The following is a 19,535-nucleotide window of genomic DNA, read 5'->3' on the forward strand; positions in this document are numbered from 1 at the left end:
CTACCTCTCAGCATTACATTTCTAATTAAATTGGGAAGACTGAATTATTGTTCAATCCTCATTCCAAAACGCTTCTTTAGCTATTGACTCCATGCCTCTTCCTGACATCAAATCGAGCAATTTGCGTGTCACTAAGCAACTATTCGCACCTCCATAACATTGATTCCAACACTGACTAGCTGCCCACTTTCTTTCCACCAAATGGGAGATCCAAACTCTGCTGCCCGGCTATTAACTTACAGCCAGTCCTGTTTCCATCACCCGTGCTCACAGCCGCATACGCAACATCGGGTGCATTGTTGACCTGAACAGGCGCCAGACTTCGTTGCAGTGTTAATGTAATCCTTACTTGTGACTGAATAAACTTTACTGGATTTGAAAATTCTCACCATTTTCAATTACCTGCATGTCCTCACTACCTCAATTTCTCCTCCAGCCTCATAACCCTCCAAGATATTGGCACACCTCCATTCTGGCCTCAAGTATCCCAGATTCCTAACATAATTAGTGGTTGTACCTCCAGTCGCCTCGGGCCCAACTCCTGAATTCTAATCTAGACCTCGTCCAACTCTACCACCTTTAAAAAGGTAGGTCTTTAAAAAAACACTTGCCCCTGACCAACACATTAGATCATCTGACCCAATATCTGTGTTACTCAGTGATGTACTGTTTCATTATGCTTCTGTGAAGCATCTTGGGACACTTCATTAAAAGTAAATAGGTTGCATAAAACATGCAGCAAGTGGTTAACTCCCTGAAGAGCTCAAAATGTCTTTCAAGCTCAGGAACCTTTCCAACGTTAAAATTTATACCAGAAATTTTGAAGTTTGACACTGAAAATGGTTTATTCTTCAGAAAATTTACATTCATTTTGCCACATTTATTGTTTTAAAAATCCTGTTTGAGCTTTTGCCTTACTTCACTCACCCACATAACTCACTAAGTATTTTGTGGTTACCTGGTTTGAGAATGCAATGGTAGATTAAGCAGTTTCTTCATCCTGCTACAGATAGTGACTGAACGATGCATGGAAACACTAGAGGGGAGTGAAAAAGAAAGGACTTGAAAACATTTACTCAAAATCTATTACTACAGATACTGGCACATTAAACAATCACATTTTAGACAATCAATGCCACTTTCAAAAGCAAATACACTATGGTATATCAAATACCGGAGAGGATTTGATCAAAACAAGTTATTGATCCAATTACTAGAAAGGAATCTTACTGCAGTATAGAAATTAGCTAAGAGGATTTATACATTTTCGAAATTACATGGGCAACAGATCAGAAGCAAATTGGTATCCCAGACATTTCACAATTCTGTACAATGGATTCCTGCACCCTAGATGGTAATTTAGAACAAGAGTCAAATATTTGCTTGTAGTATGTAGGTCCTCTTGCTTTCAATTCCATCAGCTGTATCTATAATTTAATTCTCTAACTATGTCCCAGAACTGCCCATCAACTTAAATGAACTAAAATACTCGGGCCATTTAGTGAGAGGAAACAGAGCAACTGGTCACAGGATATTATCTCCAATAACATTTAAGGTGTTTTGTGGGAAAAACGTTTGAAATGGTGAGATTTACAACATTTTCTCCAATTTATTCATTGCATAAATGGACAGATCTCTTTATACAAAAATATACTTAAAACACGAGTGAAGATTGTATAATCATTAAATCGTTCAAAGAGCCGGTGTAAAAGAAATCCACGGTCAGAGAAACCATAGCACATTTCATCTCAATTTTATATATTTGACTTCGCTGTAATAATCTTGTGGCAATCCCGAATTAAGAGAGGGAAGATTGGGGGGAAAAAAAAATATCACTTACCAAATTTAGTCTCCTATTCCACCTAACAGCAATGAACTGAGTTACACGGTGCCGGTCACTAACTATCCACGCTGAGGAAGTGAAGTGTTAATATGGCCAGTCAAAATGTAGCCAAATAATCACAAAATCCTTGCAGTAGAAAGCCTTTCGGCCCATTTATCTCTTCCAGTGCTCCGAAATGAGGAATTCATCTAGCGTCATTGCCCCGACTTTACACATCCTTAAAACGGATACAACACTTGTGTGAACATGCTGTCTTCCATTTCACTGTCCATCTTGTGTCCATGGATCATTAACTTTATTTAAAAAAGAGCGTGTCCTCAAATTCAAACTCTGGAAGGCTGGAATATTAGAAATTTAATTTTAGGCCTCATTAAATAGTTGAAAAAAAACAACTTGCCCTTGGTTTTAACCCGGGGAGAACGAAAATTGAAATATGTACAAACTACAACCATTGCGCCTTCGAAGGTGCAGAGTACAGAATGTTTAGAAGTATTTTAGTTTATGGAGAACTGAGAAAGTCCAAAGCAAATTTTAATAGTCCTAAATTAATGACTGGATCTTTCTAGTTACACAAATCCGATACAGCTGTAAAACTGTTAGAATATTCACTTTTTTAAAAAAAATCACAGCTGGATTGTAAGGATGAATTTAATTCTGCTTCGCTACTGGGTGACATTTTAAAATCTAAAAAAATTGGAAATATCACGGAACTGGAAAGGGGGAGAATTAATTGGCAAAGCTTAAAGCAGCAATTTAAAAATTCAGCGTAAATTCTAAACAAAGTTTGGGAGCAACATCGATTTAACCAGAGGAAAAGAGCAAATCAGGCACACACGGGGTTCTCTGTAATGTCATTTAATTATATAACGTCATATGTATAATGGCCGAGCCTTAAATACTTTCAACAGTGGATGAGTAAAAGATCTAATCCGCAAAATAACTTCATTTAGCGACAAAATCAGCGTGACCATAAATTTACACAAATGTCCCCCCCAACCGCCCCATCCCATATCTGGAATACGGGATTTCCGCTACAATATCTATACAACAGGCTCCGGGATTCCAGAGAAATTACTCTGGATGTCTTTGCAACATTCACCTGAAACTTGCTTTGACCGCATTCACTTGGCAAAAGATTAATCCGGGTTGAGTTCGTTTTCTCTCCAAAGAGAATTGGGTCAAATTCAATTAGCTAAAAAAAAATTAGCCAATGCGCATTGACCGATATATCAATATATATATACACCAATATATACCTGACAAAATATACTCTGCAGCCAGAGATTAGACTAGTATCAATGAAACGAACTCACCAGAGATTTTAAAGTTCAGAAAATCTGCCGTACATTTAGTTCAATACATTTTATTGGAAAGTTGCTCAGGATGTACAGTGTTGCATTCTAGGGTATGACAATGAGATTGGTTCTGTCTACTCGACAACTCCAAACACCTACACTCAATATCCAATTTAAAACAGATACCATGTTGATTGTCAAACACCTAAAAGATTGAAGGAAATAAACCAGTAAAACACAACGGGAACTTTCAGACAAGACTTCCGTCAGCGCAGAAAGCAACAAGTTCTTAAAATGGGTTTGGTGACAAATGTTTAAAACACTCAAATCGGCCGCATTAAATGGGGTTCATAAGACTTGAAATTTCCAGGAGGGAGTCTGATCTTTGTAATCCAAACAATCCGTTGTATTGAAGTTCAGTTTCCAGGAGGTTTGCTCTTTATAATCCAGACAGTCTGAATTAAAAGCCAGTCCTGCTCCAGTGTAACTCTGGTGGGCATGGTGATGATGATGGGCACTCTGGCTGATGTGATGCCCAGACATGGATGAAGTGCCCATGGGGCTGAGGGCGGCGCCATGGGCAGACAGCTGGTGGTGAGGGTGGTGAGGATGGTGAGAATGCATGGGTGCCAGGTAGGAGCTGCAATCCACGCCGCTAAAGTAGGAGGAAGAGGCCGGGTAGCCCTGGCTGTAACCGCTGCTTTGACCATAAGCCATCGGGTAAGCGCTGGAGGAGCTGGAGGAGGAACAGCGCTGCATACAGGAGGCACTGGCCGCCAGAGGCTCCCCCACTGCGGCCCCCGGGGAGATGGACGCCGGGCTCCAGATGGATGCGGGGGTGCTGAGCACCGAGGCGGCCGGGTTGCTGCTGGCGGGGGCGCCGCTGCTGGAGGAGCTGGAGACGGCGGGAGGGGTGAACTGGCCGCTGCTCTCCGATCCGCTGCTCTCCCGGGTCGGCGATGATTTCTTCTTCGCTGGACGCGACTTGGCGCTGCCGCCGTTCTGTTGCTGCTGCCGACATTTAGCGCGGCGATTCTTAAACCAAACCTGAAAGGGAGAGAGGGAGGGAGGACAGAGGGACACAGAGAAAGAGGGAATGGGACAACATGACATTAGTCCTGGAGCGAGAATCAATTCTCAACAACTCAAAGCTGTCAAATTCACCCTTTAATCAGCGGGTTTTTAAACAACTGGGAAAGTTTTAGATTAACATTAAAATGAAAAACTTTTAGAAAATGCTGACATCACGTTAGAACTTTAGAAAAAGTAACAAACTTACTGACTCTCCCAATAACCCTCAGCCCTTTGATTTCCTAAAATTGTGCATTATTTTATCATTGGAAAGGGAATAACTTTAAACTCCTTAACCCAGGGAATTGAAGCAAGTTTCGATAAATCAATTCTCTGCATTGCCCCAACTCAGTGCGAATTTATTTAAACATCTGACTGACCGCCCAGTGTTCTAGAACGGCACCGATTCCGATAATATTCAATATTTAAAGTAAATGTTCGGGGGGAGAAGAGTTGATAATTTTTGGTCTGTTGGAAAATTCGATTCACTCATTTTGTATCAACAATTTTTAAATCCCTTGAATTAAAAGTTCAAAATCTTGCGCTGCAGTAAGATTGTCTGGCGGGAATGTTACAGAAAATTAAACTGATTTAGGAGGACATTCGGAGAAGCCCAGATTCAGAAATGGAGATAGTTTAAAATTAATCCGAGAATCAGATTGGGAAAAAATAATTTGCAAACCCGACATCGAATGTTTTCAAGAAGGTGTTTAATAAATTAATACATTTGCAGATTGGGGTCTATTTTGCAAACAGCGATTGGTTCCAGCTGTTTAAAAGGAGGAATTAAATTTTACAATCAACCGTTTAAACCGGAAACATCCTCAGATTATTTCGCTTCAAGACTTCAAATAAATTCTGTGACGTTTGGAATTCGAAATGTATTACAAGTGAGATGTGTCACATTTCCGCCAAGTTGCAAAGTTATTAAAAACAAAACGTTTCTTGAGACAATAGTTTAAAATCATCTGCCCCAGATCCTGGGACAGTTTAACCTGAGGGAGTTCCGGGACTAAACTAACTTTGGGAAAGTTTGCTGGAAAACAGGTAGATTGAAAAGTTGATTGCTACAATCAGACTCAGAACCACTTCTTGATGCTGCTAAAGTCTCCAAAGCGGTAGAGAGACTCACCTGTACTCTGGATTCGGGCAGATTAATCTTTAAAGCCACTTCTTCCCTCATAAATATATCAGGGTATCGAGTTTTTGCAAAAAGTGACTCCAGGACATCCAGCTGCGAGCGGGTAAAGGTGGTACGCTCTCGCCTCTGCTTCCTCGGTGTTGCTGCAAGTGAGAAGGGGGTTTAATTTCTAAAGATCTTGACGATATTTCCTGCATTCAATACAATCCCAACAAAACAGAAGTTACTTACCGAGACTGTGCAAATTACAATTGAATCTAAACTTTACAATCAAATCCTCCGAGTAAGTTGACCAAGTTTGCTGCGATTAAATAATGTTTAAATGCTCCTTACCCGGGTATCCGACCGAGTGATGCAGTAAGTCCATCGCTGGCGTTGCCAAACTCAGACTGTTGATGCCATAAGGAGGCTGTTTGAGGTATGACATCATGCTAAAATCTGGACGATTTGCTTTTCAAATCTTCAAAACCTTGAATTTTATTTCGATTTTGCGTTCGGATTGTTCCAAACTTTGATCCCAGACAGCTGGAGTATTCGCTAAAGAGAGAGAAACAACTTATATCTTTACTGGAGATAGAAAGGCCAGAGGGGGCTAAAGAATTTGCTGCATTTGAGTTAAGGCCAGAGACTGATTGTGGCCACTTCACTAACTGGATGTAGCTTAATTCAAGAACAGGGAATAACTGAACCCAATCATAATAAATAGCTGCAAATATTCACCTCAATTATCGCAGAGATTACATTTACTTCACTGTGAAATCGATATTCAAACATCCACAAGTAAAAATGTGTCGCTTGTAGTCCGGAGCCTGAAGGGTTTAATACCTGCACTGCCCCCTTCCCCCCCGTCTGCATTACACTGTGGCCCAATCACACCATCTCTCCTCTTCTCTCCCCCCCCATACCTTTCGTTACATTGTGGCCCATCACATTACACTGCCGTACCCCCATTAATAAAACAAATGGACCGCAGTGTAAAGTAGAAATTGTGAAGATCAGTGGATTCAAAATGGTTGGATAGTTTGGGGGAAACTTCATTCTTTTTATGCATTTGTCGCAAGAACTTGTGATTAACAAAATGAAAAGTTACGGAGCTGCGATTCTCTGGGCCGAGAAAGTGCTGCTTTTGGAATTAAGGAAAAGTTGGCTTCATGACTAAATGTTCAAAGGTTCCAAAGTAAAGTAGTGTTGGAACAGACATTCGGCCCCAAAATATTTACAAAACTCCAACTTTAGACCATCCAGATCCGAGTCTAGTTTTTAAATCTATCTCATTGACTTGGGGTCGGGGTGACAGAGAGAGAGAATCTGCTCCAACTCTGCAGCCGCCAACACTTCAATATTACTTTTTTGGAAGCGAATGTTCTCCACAATTGAAGCCGGCGTTATGTCTGGCGATTAAAGGAATCATTCATGTGATGAAGAGTTCTTTGTCGGATGTGTCCTGATGTACTAATGAGATAATTCCACAGGCGCGCGTCCCTTAATTACAGACACTCGCTGGATTTTAATCTTCCTCCAACTCCTACAATATGTTTTGTTTTTAAAAACTTCATTTATCCCAAGAGCATATTTAACTCAAGTTTCCTGTACCTTGTAGTTAGGTGAGCTGTACAGTAATGGGAGTTAAAAGATTAAATTGAGTCTAACTGGTGACTTGGTTAATAATAAAACGAGTTAAAATTCAGCAAATCAAGTCCCGGCGTCTCCAGACTTAAAAAGTCGATTGCAAAGTAAATTAGAAATCATGGAAGGGAATTTAAGAGGGAATTAAAGTAAAATGTTAACATCGATTTAAACAGGAGGATAAACTAACGAGATCTTGTTTCATGATGGTTTTTAAACTCTTTAGAATCCTATTTCAGAAAAAATACATTTAGTCCATCAGATCAGTCTGTTTACGAAACTCCAAAATAACAAAATTTTTTCCTCTCAAAAAAAAGCAGTTTCCAATTAAAGAAACAATTAGATCAATTTGAATATGCAATGTAGACATTTTAATGGAATACACTCAAAACAGTAACGATAGCATCACAGCACTTGCAGAGAAAATTAACCGACAGCTAAAATTGCAGTTATTCCCAATCAACAGTTCCCTAAACCAAATTTTCACCTCCACGGGACCCAGATAAAACCGTGCGCTCATTTAAAAGGCGATAGCGGTGTGCAAATTAAGTCAATTACAATTTAGATTAGACCTCGGGGGAGACAATTTAAAGAGAAACCTTATCAGCAAAATAAATGAACAAAAAACGAAAACACGCCTCTCCAATTAGCCGCTGAGTGGATTCAAGGCTTTTCATTAGACCCTTGGAAGCTACAATTGTAAATTTCCGAGAGAAAAATGAAGCAAATTAAACAAGTACTTTAGAAGCAGTTAGAGCGACTATCAAAAATATTTAGCAGCGTATCAAACAAATAGAAATACCATAAAAATAATTCAAAAACTAATTATCGAAACAGCCGCTTCAGCAAGTTACCTTTCATTTTAAACTTACCACACCCCCAAACTAGTTCTTTAAAAAACTGTTTCCAGTATTTACATAAATTACTTCCGAGACACTTTACAGAATAAATACAAGTCTGACACTCACCTGCCAAGTGTTTTTATTCGGCTGAACACAAATAAAGTCAGTGAGTGAAAGTAGCCACTTGCCCACTCTGCAATACAACATGACACAAGGTTAGTCTGGGTGCAACGGACAGAATGGCCTCCCGTCCAGAAACCCCCCACACAAAGTTGGGGAGGTGTGTGGGGGGAAGTAGCTGAGGTGGAGCGTGTGGCTGCTACACTGAGTGAGAGTGTGGGTAAAGTTGGTGAGTGTTGCAGTTTGTACCTGGCTGCTGCACTGGAGTCTGATCACCGCGCCCCGGCGCAGCCTTCTCTATCTCAGCACCAGCCTGACGCAACACCGCCACTGGCCAATCCCCTCGCCCTCTGCCCAGGATTGACAGCCCGTTGCCCGGAAACGCCGCTTGCACTACTTTCCCAGAGGCATAATACACTCCTTGCAAAGCTTGGTAAAAAGGTCAGTAGAAATTGGTCAGCACAAAATCTCCCAGCAAGAAAATGGCCCAAACTAACCATTTCCCTCCAGCTAAGTTATTGATTCTCTGTGGCTGGACAGGAGTTAATTATTTCAGGTAGTTACTGTTGTGGGAGTCCAGGCACTAAAACTAACAGATTGTTATGAGGCTGAAAAGTTCAGAGAACATTCCTGGAAATATGTTCCCTGTCACCTTCCATCAATGTAACTGCCACCTAGTCAGTAACTGCTGAAATTTATAGAATGATTGTACAATACCAAGAGATATTGGGCAGGGCCAGGTTAAACTTGTTTGTGTCCTTAGATGCATTCTAGACATCTTTTTCGTTCCAAGTTTCCTCATTGACAATAAGATGAAATAAAGGAAATATTAATTTTCACCGAGACATCAGCATCTTGGTAAATCCACTCTCCTTTCAATGTTCCACTGGACAATTTGCTAAACTTAGTTTAACTTTAAACGAATGTTTGCCATAAATGAACAATTATCTCTCTCTCTCTCTCTAAAAGTGAGGCTCTCCCTGCGGCTGGACATTTAGCAGCTTTGGTTTTGGGATTTTCTTCTCCCCAAGTTCGATTCTTTCAAAATAATTACCCCTAGAAATATGTGTCGAGATGTTTTTGTTTGAAATTGTACCTTCTCATGAATATTGATGACGCCTAATCCCCACTTAGAATTACATTTCGGAATAGTGAGCGTAAAGTTTAATGGGACCTGCCTTTAATCGAAATCTCAAAAGAAAAAATACGCCGGCGCGGAAAATAAATGAACTGGACCAGTCCTGTCGGTGCTTCTTATCAAAGAACCCGTTTTCCAAGCGTCACTTTTATTTAGTGAACAAATAAAATCCGGTAACAGAATATCATGGAGGGCCCAGTGTTTCCTTAACTGTTTCTGAAAGGTTCGGGGAGTTGATAAGGCTTCGGTCACCCTTTTGTTGTTCACAGAAAATCAACTCATTCTAATTGAAGCGGGAACTGAAAGCGAGTTAATGTTCAAAGCCCCGATCCGCCAGCCGGCCAAATTACATTTTTTACTATAAGGAGCAGCTCATCAAAGGGAGGTCTTGTAAGACTTCCCTTATAGTTCACTAAAGTCATCGACACAAGCACCTTTCATAACAAAAGAACCAGCTGATCAATTCAGCCCAAACTCACCAAATAATACTTTTCAACAAGTTTTTTTTTGTTTGTGTTTTTCTTCGCTGTGTTTGAGAAGTGAAACTTCAAGGAAGATAATTTTACACTGGGGTAGATAATTTCCATGATAATAACATCTCGTTACCATGAACAAGATGCGACCAACCATTGGAAATAATTAGAAATTGTTCGGGATTAACACTTGTATTTTTGCTAAACGTAAAAAATGCTAATACGTCGGAAAAATGTAAGATCACAACTGATGTGATTGTTAATTTATTCTGCATTACAGACTGCACCGTTTGGGATGTTCTGCTATTGTCGGAATGTGATTATTCATCTATTGTTACAGTTATCGATAAGAAGGTTATATTTTCTATATTTACGGAAACTGTTTTAATCGTTTTCTAATCCACAAAAACTCGATTTGCTTTACCGTTTGAGCGTCACCAGACCGCGATTCTACTGCAAAAATAAAGATATACATTTTTTAAAATTCTAGTTTTTAACTCGTATTAAGCTCACAAAACATCCTGCTAATTTGCCCGCTGACTCACAATCGAGTGCACCTCTATAGCAATCGCAGGGATTTACTGGTTGTTTTTATTGTGTGAAGTCTCTGTTTAAGATGCACTGACCAAGCCTGTGTAAAGTATTAAGGTATCAAGTAGCACCAACCTTTGTAATAAGAGTATTTGTCTAATCCGAAATTGCAGGCGAATTTTCTTAAAGCCGAGACTAAAACCCTGGATTGGAGCAGGAGAGAAAAAAAAGTTTTGTCTGTTGTTCCTTCAAAGGTTAAAGGCAGAGTGTCGAGGAATTCCGAAAACTGATTCTCACATAGACAAAAATAAATAAAATATGGAATAATGTCGTTCTCGAGCGGGGTCCGGGATATTCTGTCCAGCAGCTTATAACGGCCACACTTGGTTTAATTTGCTTTACAGAGAGAAGGAAATCATATCAAGGATTGTGTAACTGCCTCCGTGAAAAGGAGATTGAAATCCTAGTGATCAACACCTAAAGCAACATTTAAGCTCTTCAAAGAGCCAGATGTAATAATCACAAGAGTCTGTCCCAGTCTCGCTCGTGACTAAACCCCTTCATCAACTCTTCATTCAGCAGGTGAAGGATGGAAAAGTTTTTAAACTGTGTGTCTGAGCTTTGTTTTAGCTGTTTTCAGAGTGTTTGTAGCGTCTCTTAACCCTAATGCGCGTTCAGGAATTAACAGGTAAGAAGTGAGATGGTTACTGCGAGTATGTAGTGATGGGATAGCGATGTTACAATGGTTTTGGATTTTCATCGCTGCATTATTTACACCATCTAACTCTACAATCAGAAACCATTAAAACGTTTGAATAAATAACGCCTAATATGTGGCTGGGGCGATGATTGTGTTGTTATGGCACCGTATTTCTGATATCGTAGTTTAATTAAAGAGTACAATTATTATTTACACAATAAACGACCGCCTATTTTACTTCATAACTTATTTCATATGAAACGGGCAGTCTGGGGGAGCGGCTGCTCCTTCAGCACGGTGCTGAAGATTAGATTTATTCGAGATCTCTGCTTGTCGCAATGATAGTGCCAACAGTGTGCGGCTTATTTAGTTTGCGTTTAGTGACCAAAAGTCTGCTTTCGCATGGATTAAAACAGGAATCCGTTCCAGAGCCGTTTTGTATTAGATATGATATTGTATATGATATATATTATATGTGAGCGCCAGCGATTGTCAAGAGCTGTCCTATAAAACTAAATAGCACAAACTGACCACATCAGCAAATTAATTTGAAAGTATTGGAGTGGACATCGGCCGTCAGAACTTATTCACTATTTAATTTTGGAGTACGGGGCTTGCGATGAACCTGCACGCTGTTTCATTAGTCAGGGTTTTAATCAGACTCTTGCAAAAGGCTCTCCATGTAAACAGATGGCGCCTGGAAAATTGTTTTTTTCTAATCTCCCTCCTAGGAATGAATGGCCTACATTAACCTAAATTAAAAATATACCCTCAACTTTACCCTTAGGAGGTGCGCAGTATATTACACTGCCTCAGAATCAGCAAGTTCCTGAGATTTATGGAATAGTCAGTGTTTCGCACAAATGTGTTCTGCGTGAAAAGATATCGAAACATTTACGTTTGGAGGTTTCTGGAAAGAGCAGCCGGGTTCCTGCTGACGGTTTAGGGTAAATGTTGCTTCAATAACTGCCGAGCTCACGTGAGAATAGTTTCAAAGTTAAACATCACAAATCAATCCGCAGAATTTCGTGTCAATTAAAACTCAGAGGAAAATGGTAAGAATTGGAAATGATCACATGGTGATCAACCAACAGCGACCTGTAACTGCCCCGATGGCACGTATTCTTCATCCTAAAGGCAGCAGTTTGGTGATGATCTGTAGAATTTGTCTCCGACAGCAATGTCAGGTTAGGATCAGGAAGAGAGAAGTTTAAACTTTAATCTGCGGCTGGTTCTTGGCGCGTTCACATCCAGAGACTGAGAAAGGGACTGACGCTCATCCAAAGCTTCAACACAAAAAGCAGCCACCGACCAACTTGTATTCGAACATTTAAAGAAACTAAATCCGCGCTAGTTTATTAATAAAGATAATGTTTTGACGCAATATTCAGACGTCGATTAAAACCGGTTACATCGATTGTTCTGAAGTTAAAAAGGATGAATGGAAATCCTGATTGTTGGGGAATTATTTACCTGTAGAATAATAATCTGTGTTAAAAGATACGAAATGAAAACATCCTCAAATCTAATCATTCAAATACTGCTGGAAAACTGGATGGAGTTTTATTTTTAATTTTGATGAGATTGTTAGATTTGACCTGGAGACTCTCCCCAGTCCGGGAAGCTCCGGAAGGAGTTAATAACTGCCAGAGATTAGAAACAGCCACTTTGCAGATTCATCTGGCGGCATTTTAGACACATTCTATTTGTTTATAATTAAATCCAAACTTTGACCTTTACCAAACAGAATGTAATTGCTGATGTTGCTAAAACTTCCTTGGTTGAATGGAACATCAATTCTGGATGGCTTTAAATGGCTCCCGTTTAAAGGAAAGTGTCCCGATAAAGTGAATCATTTCGAATTCAGGGAAACCCCGAGAGAAACTGGCTCCCTGGAAACAAACTCGGTGCAAAAAACCCTTTAACAGAAATCCAGGACACAAGGTGTTGATCAGGGCAAAACATCGACAACAATCGTTTCCACATCAAACACTTAAAAGTTCACGTTTTATTCAAGATGCATAGATGACCCTGGAATAAATAAACAGGAATGTTTCCACAGACAGCATCTGAGTGCCGAATGATGCCGAGAAATGCACTGGAAATGATTCTGAGCTCCGGCTGCACTCGGATACAAAAGCGAAAGGGAGGGGGTGTTTAGCTAAATACCTGTAGCTCAAACAACCCGATTGCGCTGCTCAGGATAATAATAAATAAACATCCAAAAAAACCCACCAGAGTCACTTTCACCACCTGGTGCGCGGCTCTCAGCCCTTTCCGAGTTCAAACTAAAACTAATTTCAGAGAACACCATTTACAACACACTGTCCAAGCTTATTATTTATATTGAGAGAGAGAGACTTGTCAACTGCCGCTTTAGCTTAAATGAAATGTTCAAAAACTCAACGAAAATAATCCGAAAATGTGAAATGCAACGCGAGCAAGTTTAAACATTCCCAGTTTTATAGACTTTTCTATAAATTGCTTCACTTTTTTTACAATGAATGAAAATCACAGATCCAACTATCTTTCCGGAACAATGGAACCCGGGATCAGTTTGTTCCATTTCGGATGTAAGTCTGTAGTTTCTGTCTCTGATTCAGGTTCAGAGCGACGTGATTGAGTTTGAAAATAGAGTCCACACAGAGAATGAGGGGTTATCCCCCAGACTCTCTCAGTCTCCCCCCTCCCCCCCCCGGGTTGCAGTTATTTGAAAACCGATTTTTAAAAAAAATCGGAAGCAAAACGAGTCCAATAAAGATGAAAGCAACATGGAAACTAAAACCAGGATTAATAAGACATCATTATAACAGCCCTGCTACATTTGCAACAATTTGGTGTTCTCTCCCGCCCAGTACAGATTTAAGAATTCTCCCCCAATAGAAGGGATGAAGATTAAATGTCACAGATACAAATAAAACAATTACACTTAGCTTGGTTTTTTTTACAAAATACAATTTCATAAAAACGATGGCTGAAGCCAGATCCGTGGGGGTGAGGCATTGGGAATGGTTAAATGCTGTCAACATGAAACATTACAACAGTTTACAACCTACATATATTATATAATTCGAATGCCATCGCAAATGTTTTATCAAAATGACAATGGTTCTCTAAATGATGTGGGATCACTGTTGGTGCATTCTCACTGCAATACACATTTATCTTCCTTCTTGACAATTTTCCCTTTGTTTTGCTCTAGAGTTCGTTCCAAGTGTTCATCTTCTTCTTCTGCTCTGTAGAGAGAATCACACATACACACACTCAGCAAATGGGTAAATTCATGACATTAGACAGGACAATGGTATATCTGATTGTTACATTCAATAAACTATTACCACCAAACTAGACTGGAAACGTCAGAAACTATAAATCAAATCTATAACAAGATTGGAGATGATTGGATGATCAGTACAGAACACAGCCAAACAAGGAGAATAGTTTTAAGTCAGCATGGAAATTGAAGGAATAGTTACCTCCTCCTGTGTAATACAGTAACTGTCTACTGTTGTCTCTTGCTGTGTAATACAGTAACTATTTACTGTTGCCTCCTCCTGTGTAATACAGTAACTGTTTCCTGTTACCCTTTCCTGTGTAATACAGTAATTGTTTCCTGTTGCCTCTTGCTGTGTAATACAGTAACTGTTTCCTGCTCCTGTGTAATACAGTCACTGTTTCCTGTTGTCTCTTGCTGTGTAATAGTAACTATTTACTGTTGCCTCCTCCTGTGTAATACAGTAACTGTTTCCTGTTACCCCTTCCTGTGTAATACAGTAACTGTTTCCTGTTACCCCTTCCTGTGTAATACAGTAATTGTTTCCTGTTGCCTCTTGCTGTGTAATACAGTAACTGTTTCCTGCTCCTGTGTAATACAGTCAGTTTCCTGTTGTCTCTTGCTGTGTAATACAGTAACTATTTACTGTTGCCTCCTCCTGTGTAATACAGTAATTGTTTCCTGTTGTCTCTTGCTGTGTAATACAGTAACTGTTTCCTGTTACCCCTTCCTGTATAATACAGTAACGTTTCCTGCTGTCTCTTGCTGTGTAATACAGTAACTGTTTCCTGTTGTCTCTTCCTGTGTAATACAGTAACGTTTCCTGTTGTCTCTTGCTGTGTAATACAGTAACTGTTTCCTGTTGTCTCTTCCTGTGTAATACAGTAACTGTTTCCTGTTACCCCTTCCTGTGTAATACAGTAACTGTTTCCTGTTACCTCCTCCTGTGTAATACAGTAACTGTTTCCTGTTACCCCTTCCTGTGTAATACAGTAACTGTTTCCTGTTACCTCCCCCTGTGTAATACAGTAACTGTTTCCTGTTACCTCCTCCTGTGTAATACAGTAACTGTTTCCTGTTACCTCCTCCTGTGTAATACAGTAACTGTTTCCTGTTGCCTCTTGCTGTGTACAGTAACAGTCGCCTGTTGCCTCCTCCTGTGTAATACAGTAATTGTTTCCTGTTGTCTCTTGCTGTGTAATACAGTAACGTTTCCTGTTGTCTCTTGCTGTGTAATACAGTAACTGTTTCCTGTCACCTCCTCCTGTGCAATACAGTAACTGTTTCCTGTTGTCTCTTCCTGTGTAATACAGTAACTGTTTCCTGTTACCCCTTCCTGTGTAATACAGTAACTGTTTCCTGTTACCTCCTCCTGTGTAATACAGTAACTGTTTCCTGTTACCCATTCCTGTGTAATACAGTAACTGTTTCCTGTTACCCCTTCCTGTGTAATACAGTAACTGTTTCCTGTTACCTCCTCCTGTGTAATACAGTAACTGTTTCCTGTTACCCATTCCTGTGTAATACAGTAACTGTTTCCTGTTACCCATTCCTGTGTAATACAGTAACTGTTTCCTGTTACCTCCTCCTGTGTAATACAGTAATTGTTTCCTGTTGCCTCTTGCTGTGTACAGTAACTGTCTCCTGTTGCCTCCTCCTGTGTAATACAGTAACTGTCTCCTGTTGCCTCCTCCTGTGTAATACAGTAACTGTCTCCTGTTGCCTCTTACTGTGTAATACAGTAACTGTTTCCTGTTACCTTCTCCTGTATAATACAGTAACTGTCTCCTGTTGCCTCTTGCTGTGTAATACAGTAACTGTTTCATGTTGCCTCTTGCTGTGTACAGTAACTGTATCCTGTTGCCTCTTGCTGTGTAATGTGTTTCCTGTTACCTTCTCCTGTGTAATACAGTAACTGTTTCCTGTTGCCTCCTCCTGTGTAATACAGTAACTGTTTCCTGTTACCTTCTCCTGTGTAATACAGTAACTGTTTCCTGTTACCTCCTCCTGTGTAATACAGTAACTGTTTCCTGTTGCCTCTTGCTGTGTACAGTAACTGTCTCCTGTTGCCTCCTCCTGTGTAATACAGTAACTGTCTCCTGTTGCCTCCTCCTGTGTAATACAGTAACTGTTTCATGTTGCCTCTTGCTGTGTACAGTAACTGTATCCTGTTGCCTCTTGCTGTGTAATGTGTTTCCTGTTACCTTCTCCTGTGTAATACAGTAACTGTTTCCTGTTGACTCCTCCGGTGTAATACAGTAACTGTCTCCTGTTGCCTCCTCCTGTGTAATACAGTAACTGTTTCCTGTTACCGTCTCCTGTATAATACAGTAACTGTCTCCTGTTGCCTCTTGCTGTGTACAGTAACTGTCTCCTGTTGCCTCCTCCTGTGTAATACAGTAACTGTCTCCTGTTGCCTCTTGCTGTGTACAGTAACTGTCTCCTGTTGCCTCCTCCTGTATAATACAGTAACTGTTTCCTGTTACGTCTTGCTGTGTAATACAGTAACTGTCTCCTGTTGCCTCTTGCTGTGTAATCAGTGTTTCCTGTTACCTCCTGTATAATACAGTAACTGTTTCCTGTTGCCTCTTGCTGTGTAATCAGTGTTTCCTGTTACCTCCGGTGTAATACAGTAACTGTTTCCTGTTGCCTCTTGCTGTGTAATCAGTGTTTCCTGTTACCTCCGGTGTAATACAGTAACTGTTTCCTGTTACGTCTTGCTGTGTAATACAGTAACTGTCTCCTGTTGCCTCTTGCTGTGTTATGCGGTAACTGTTTCCTGTTGCCTCTTGCTGTGTAATACAGTAACTGTCTCCTGTTGCCTCTTGCTGTGTAACACAGTAACTGTTTCCTGTTGCCTCTTGCTGTGTAATCAGTGTTTCCTGTTACCTCCTGTGTAATACAGTAACTGTTTCCTGTTCATAGAATCATAGAAACCCTACAGCACAGAAAGAGGCCATTCGGCCCATCGAGTCTGCACCGACCACAATCCCACCCAGGCCCTACCCCCATATCCCTACATATTTACCCATTAATCCCGCTAACCTCCACATCTCAGGACACTAAAGGGCAATTTGAGCATGGCCAATCAACCTAACCCGCACATCTTTGGACTGTGGGAAGAAACCGGAGCACCCGGAGGAAACCCACGCAGACACGGGGAGAACGTGCAAACTCCACACAGACAGTGACCCGAGCCGGGAATCGAACCCAGGTCCCTGAAGCTGTGAAGCAGCAGTGCTAACCACTGTGCTACCGTGCTGCCCTGTTGTCTTTTGCTGTGTAATACAGTAACTGTTTCCTGTTGCCTCTTGCTGTGTAATCAGTGTTTCCTGTTACCTCCGGTGTAATACAGTAACTGTTTCCTGTTGTCTCTTGCTGTGTAATCAGTGTTTCCTGTAACCTCCTGTGTAATACAGTAACTGTTTACCGTTGCCTCTTGCTGTGTAATACAGTAACTGTTTACTGTTGCCTCCTCCTGTGTAATACAGTAACTGTTTCCTGTTGCCTCTTGCTGTGTAATCAGTTTCCTGTTACCTTCTGTGTAATACAGTAACTGTTTCCTGTTGTCTCTTGCTGTGTAATCAGTGTTTCCTGTTGTCTCTTGCTGTGTAATCAGTGTTTCCTGTTGCCTCTTGCTGTGTAATCAGTAACTTACTGCTTTTCCTGGGCATCCAAGTCCCGGACAAGCGCGTCACGTTTGTTGACCAGAATAACCAGTTCATCCAGAAGCAGCTGTTCTCGTCTTTTCTGCGCTTCTGTTTTCTGCCAGTCTGGAAGGCAAATAGAAACTGCAATTACTGTAATCCCAGACTAACTCACTGCTGCAGTTCCCTCTATTACCCCAAACTCCCAATGACAGCTGGATTCGTCAATTCACAAAGTGAAATCTGCATGTTTAGTGAGGTTGGAGGATGAAAAGGCGCCAGCAGAAACTGGCAAAACACCTGTAGATATTTAGAACCGGGATTTTTCAGAAATTCGGACTTTCCGATCAAATCCAAGTGATTATTTGGCGAGTTTACAGAATGATAACCCTCCGTATAGCATGCCTGTTACCCAAGCCGCTCCGGATAGATGTTGGAGGGGGAGAGCGGGCGATGCACACACATTTATTTCGTGTTTGGTAATCACAGCCCCAGTTCCTCGTTTCAGCTTCCTTTCCTCTCGTTCATTTTACAGGTCAGTAGAAAGTGGTACACGGAGATTTGATCCTTTATGTCTGATATAAAATACATTGCTTTCCCCTCAGTAAAAGTCCAGACAGTAAAGGTCAGGGCATCACTGAGCAGTAGTGAATGTGACTATCCATACTTTACTCTCAATTTCAGGATGAAATGAATAATCGGGTCAGGTGGAATATTGGGTATTTTACACATTTACCATCTCTTATCCGGCACTAATGAACAGTGTTAATATCAGTATTAATCTGTATTATAATCAGTATTATTACTATTAATCCGTATTATCAGTATTAATATCAGTATTAATCTATTATAATCAGTATTATTACTATTAATCCATATTATCTGTATTAATTAGTATTAATATCAGTATTAATCTGTATTATAATCAGTATTATTACTATTAATCCGTATTATCAGTATTAATTAGTGTTAATATCAGTATTAATCTGTATTATAATCAGTATTATTACTATTAATCCGTATTATCAGTATTAATATCAGTATTAATCTGTATTATAATCAGTATTATTACTATTAATCCGTATTATCAGTATTAATATCAGTATTAATCTATTATAATCAGTATTATTACTATTAATCCATATTATCTGTATTAATTAGTATTAATATCAGTATTAATCTGTATTATAATCAGTATTATTACTATTAATCTGTATTATCAGTATTAATTAGTATTAATATCAGTATTAATCTGTATTATAATCAGTATTATTACTATTAATCCGTATTATCAGTATTAATTAGTGTTAATATCAGTATTAATCTGTATTATAATCAGTATTATTACTATTAATCCGTATTATCAGTATTAATTAGTATTAATATCAGTATTAATCTGTATTATAATCAGTATTATTACTATTAATCCGTATTATCAGTATTAATTAGTATTAATATCAGTATGACACTTGCAGAGCTGCTTTTAGTGGATTCAGTTCCGGAGAAACTCCATAACCTCGGATTTCAGTTAGTCCTTAGCAAACTTTTTTTTAAAGGTCAAAATGGTTTTATAACTTTTGAGGTTTGGTGTAAGGTAACGCTTTAAATAAAAGTGATCAAAATATACACAGAAACTGGAAGCAGGAGGAGGCCATTCGGCCCTTCCATCCTGCTCCGCCATTCATTCTGATCATGGCTGATCATCAAATTCAATATCCTGATCCCCCCTTCCTCCCATATCCTTTAATCCCTAAATATAGATTTACTTCAGGCGAGAAACCAGCATCGAGGCAGTTACCAGAAAGTTCTTAAAAATAACAGGTGCATTTAACAG

At 39.8% G+C, this 19,535-nt stretch overlaps 2 protein-coding genes across 6 annotated transcripts in view; both read right to left on the reverse strand.

Annotated features, from left to right (window-relative positions):
* Positions 1-2,684: 2,684 nt before the first annotated feature.
* On the reverse strand, positions 2,685-8,208 carry otx1 (orthodenticle homeobox 1). Its single transcript, XM_078230616.1, has 4 exons — positions 7,945-8,208; positions 5,684-5,887; positions 5,342-5,493; positions 2,685-4,185 (listed from the first exon to the last, which is right to left on the reverse strand). The coding sequence occupies exons 2-4, from the start codon at positions 5,778-5,780 to the stop codon at positions 3,487-3,489; spliced, it is 948 nt and encodes a 315-aa protein (XP_078086742.1). The 5' UTR covers positions 5,781-5,887; positions 7,945-8,208; the 3' UTR covers positions 2,685-3,486.
* A 5,013-nt stretch (positions 8,209-13,221) lies between these two features.
* Positions 13,222-19,535, reverse strand: part of ehbp1 (EH domain binding protein 1) — a 340,872-nt gene continuing 334,558 nt past the window's right edge. For all 5 annotated transcript variants that reach the window (XM_078230456.1, XM_078230455.1, XM_078230454.1 and 2 more), the window contains 2 exons: positions 17,713-17,827; positions 13,222-14,016 (listed from right to left, as the gene is read on the reverse strand). In XM_078230456.1, coding sequence (XP_078086582.1) covers positions 13,926-14,016; positions 17,713-17,827 — 206 coding nt within the window. In that variant the 3' untranslated portion in view covers positions 13,222-13,925. The remainder of the gene's footprint in view (positions 14,017-17,712; positions 17,828-19,535) is intronic.

The sequence above is a fragment of the Mustelus asterias genome, chromosome 15, assembly GCF_964213995.1.
Source record: "Mustelus asterias chromosome 15, sMusAst1.hap1.1, whole genome shotgun sequence".
In the NCBI taxonomy this organism is placed as follows: Eukaryota; Metazoa; Chordata; class Chondrichthyes; order Carcharhiniformes; family Triakidae; genus Mustelus; species Mustelus asterias.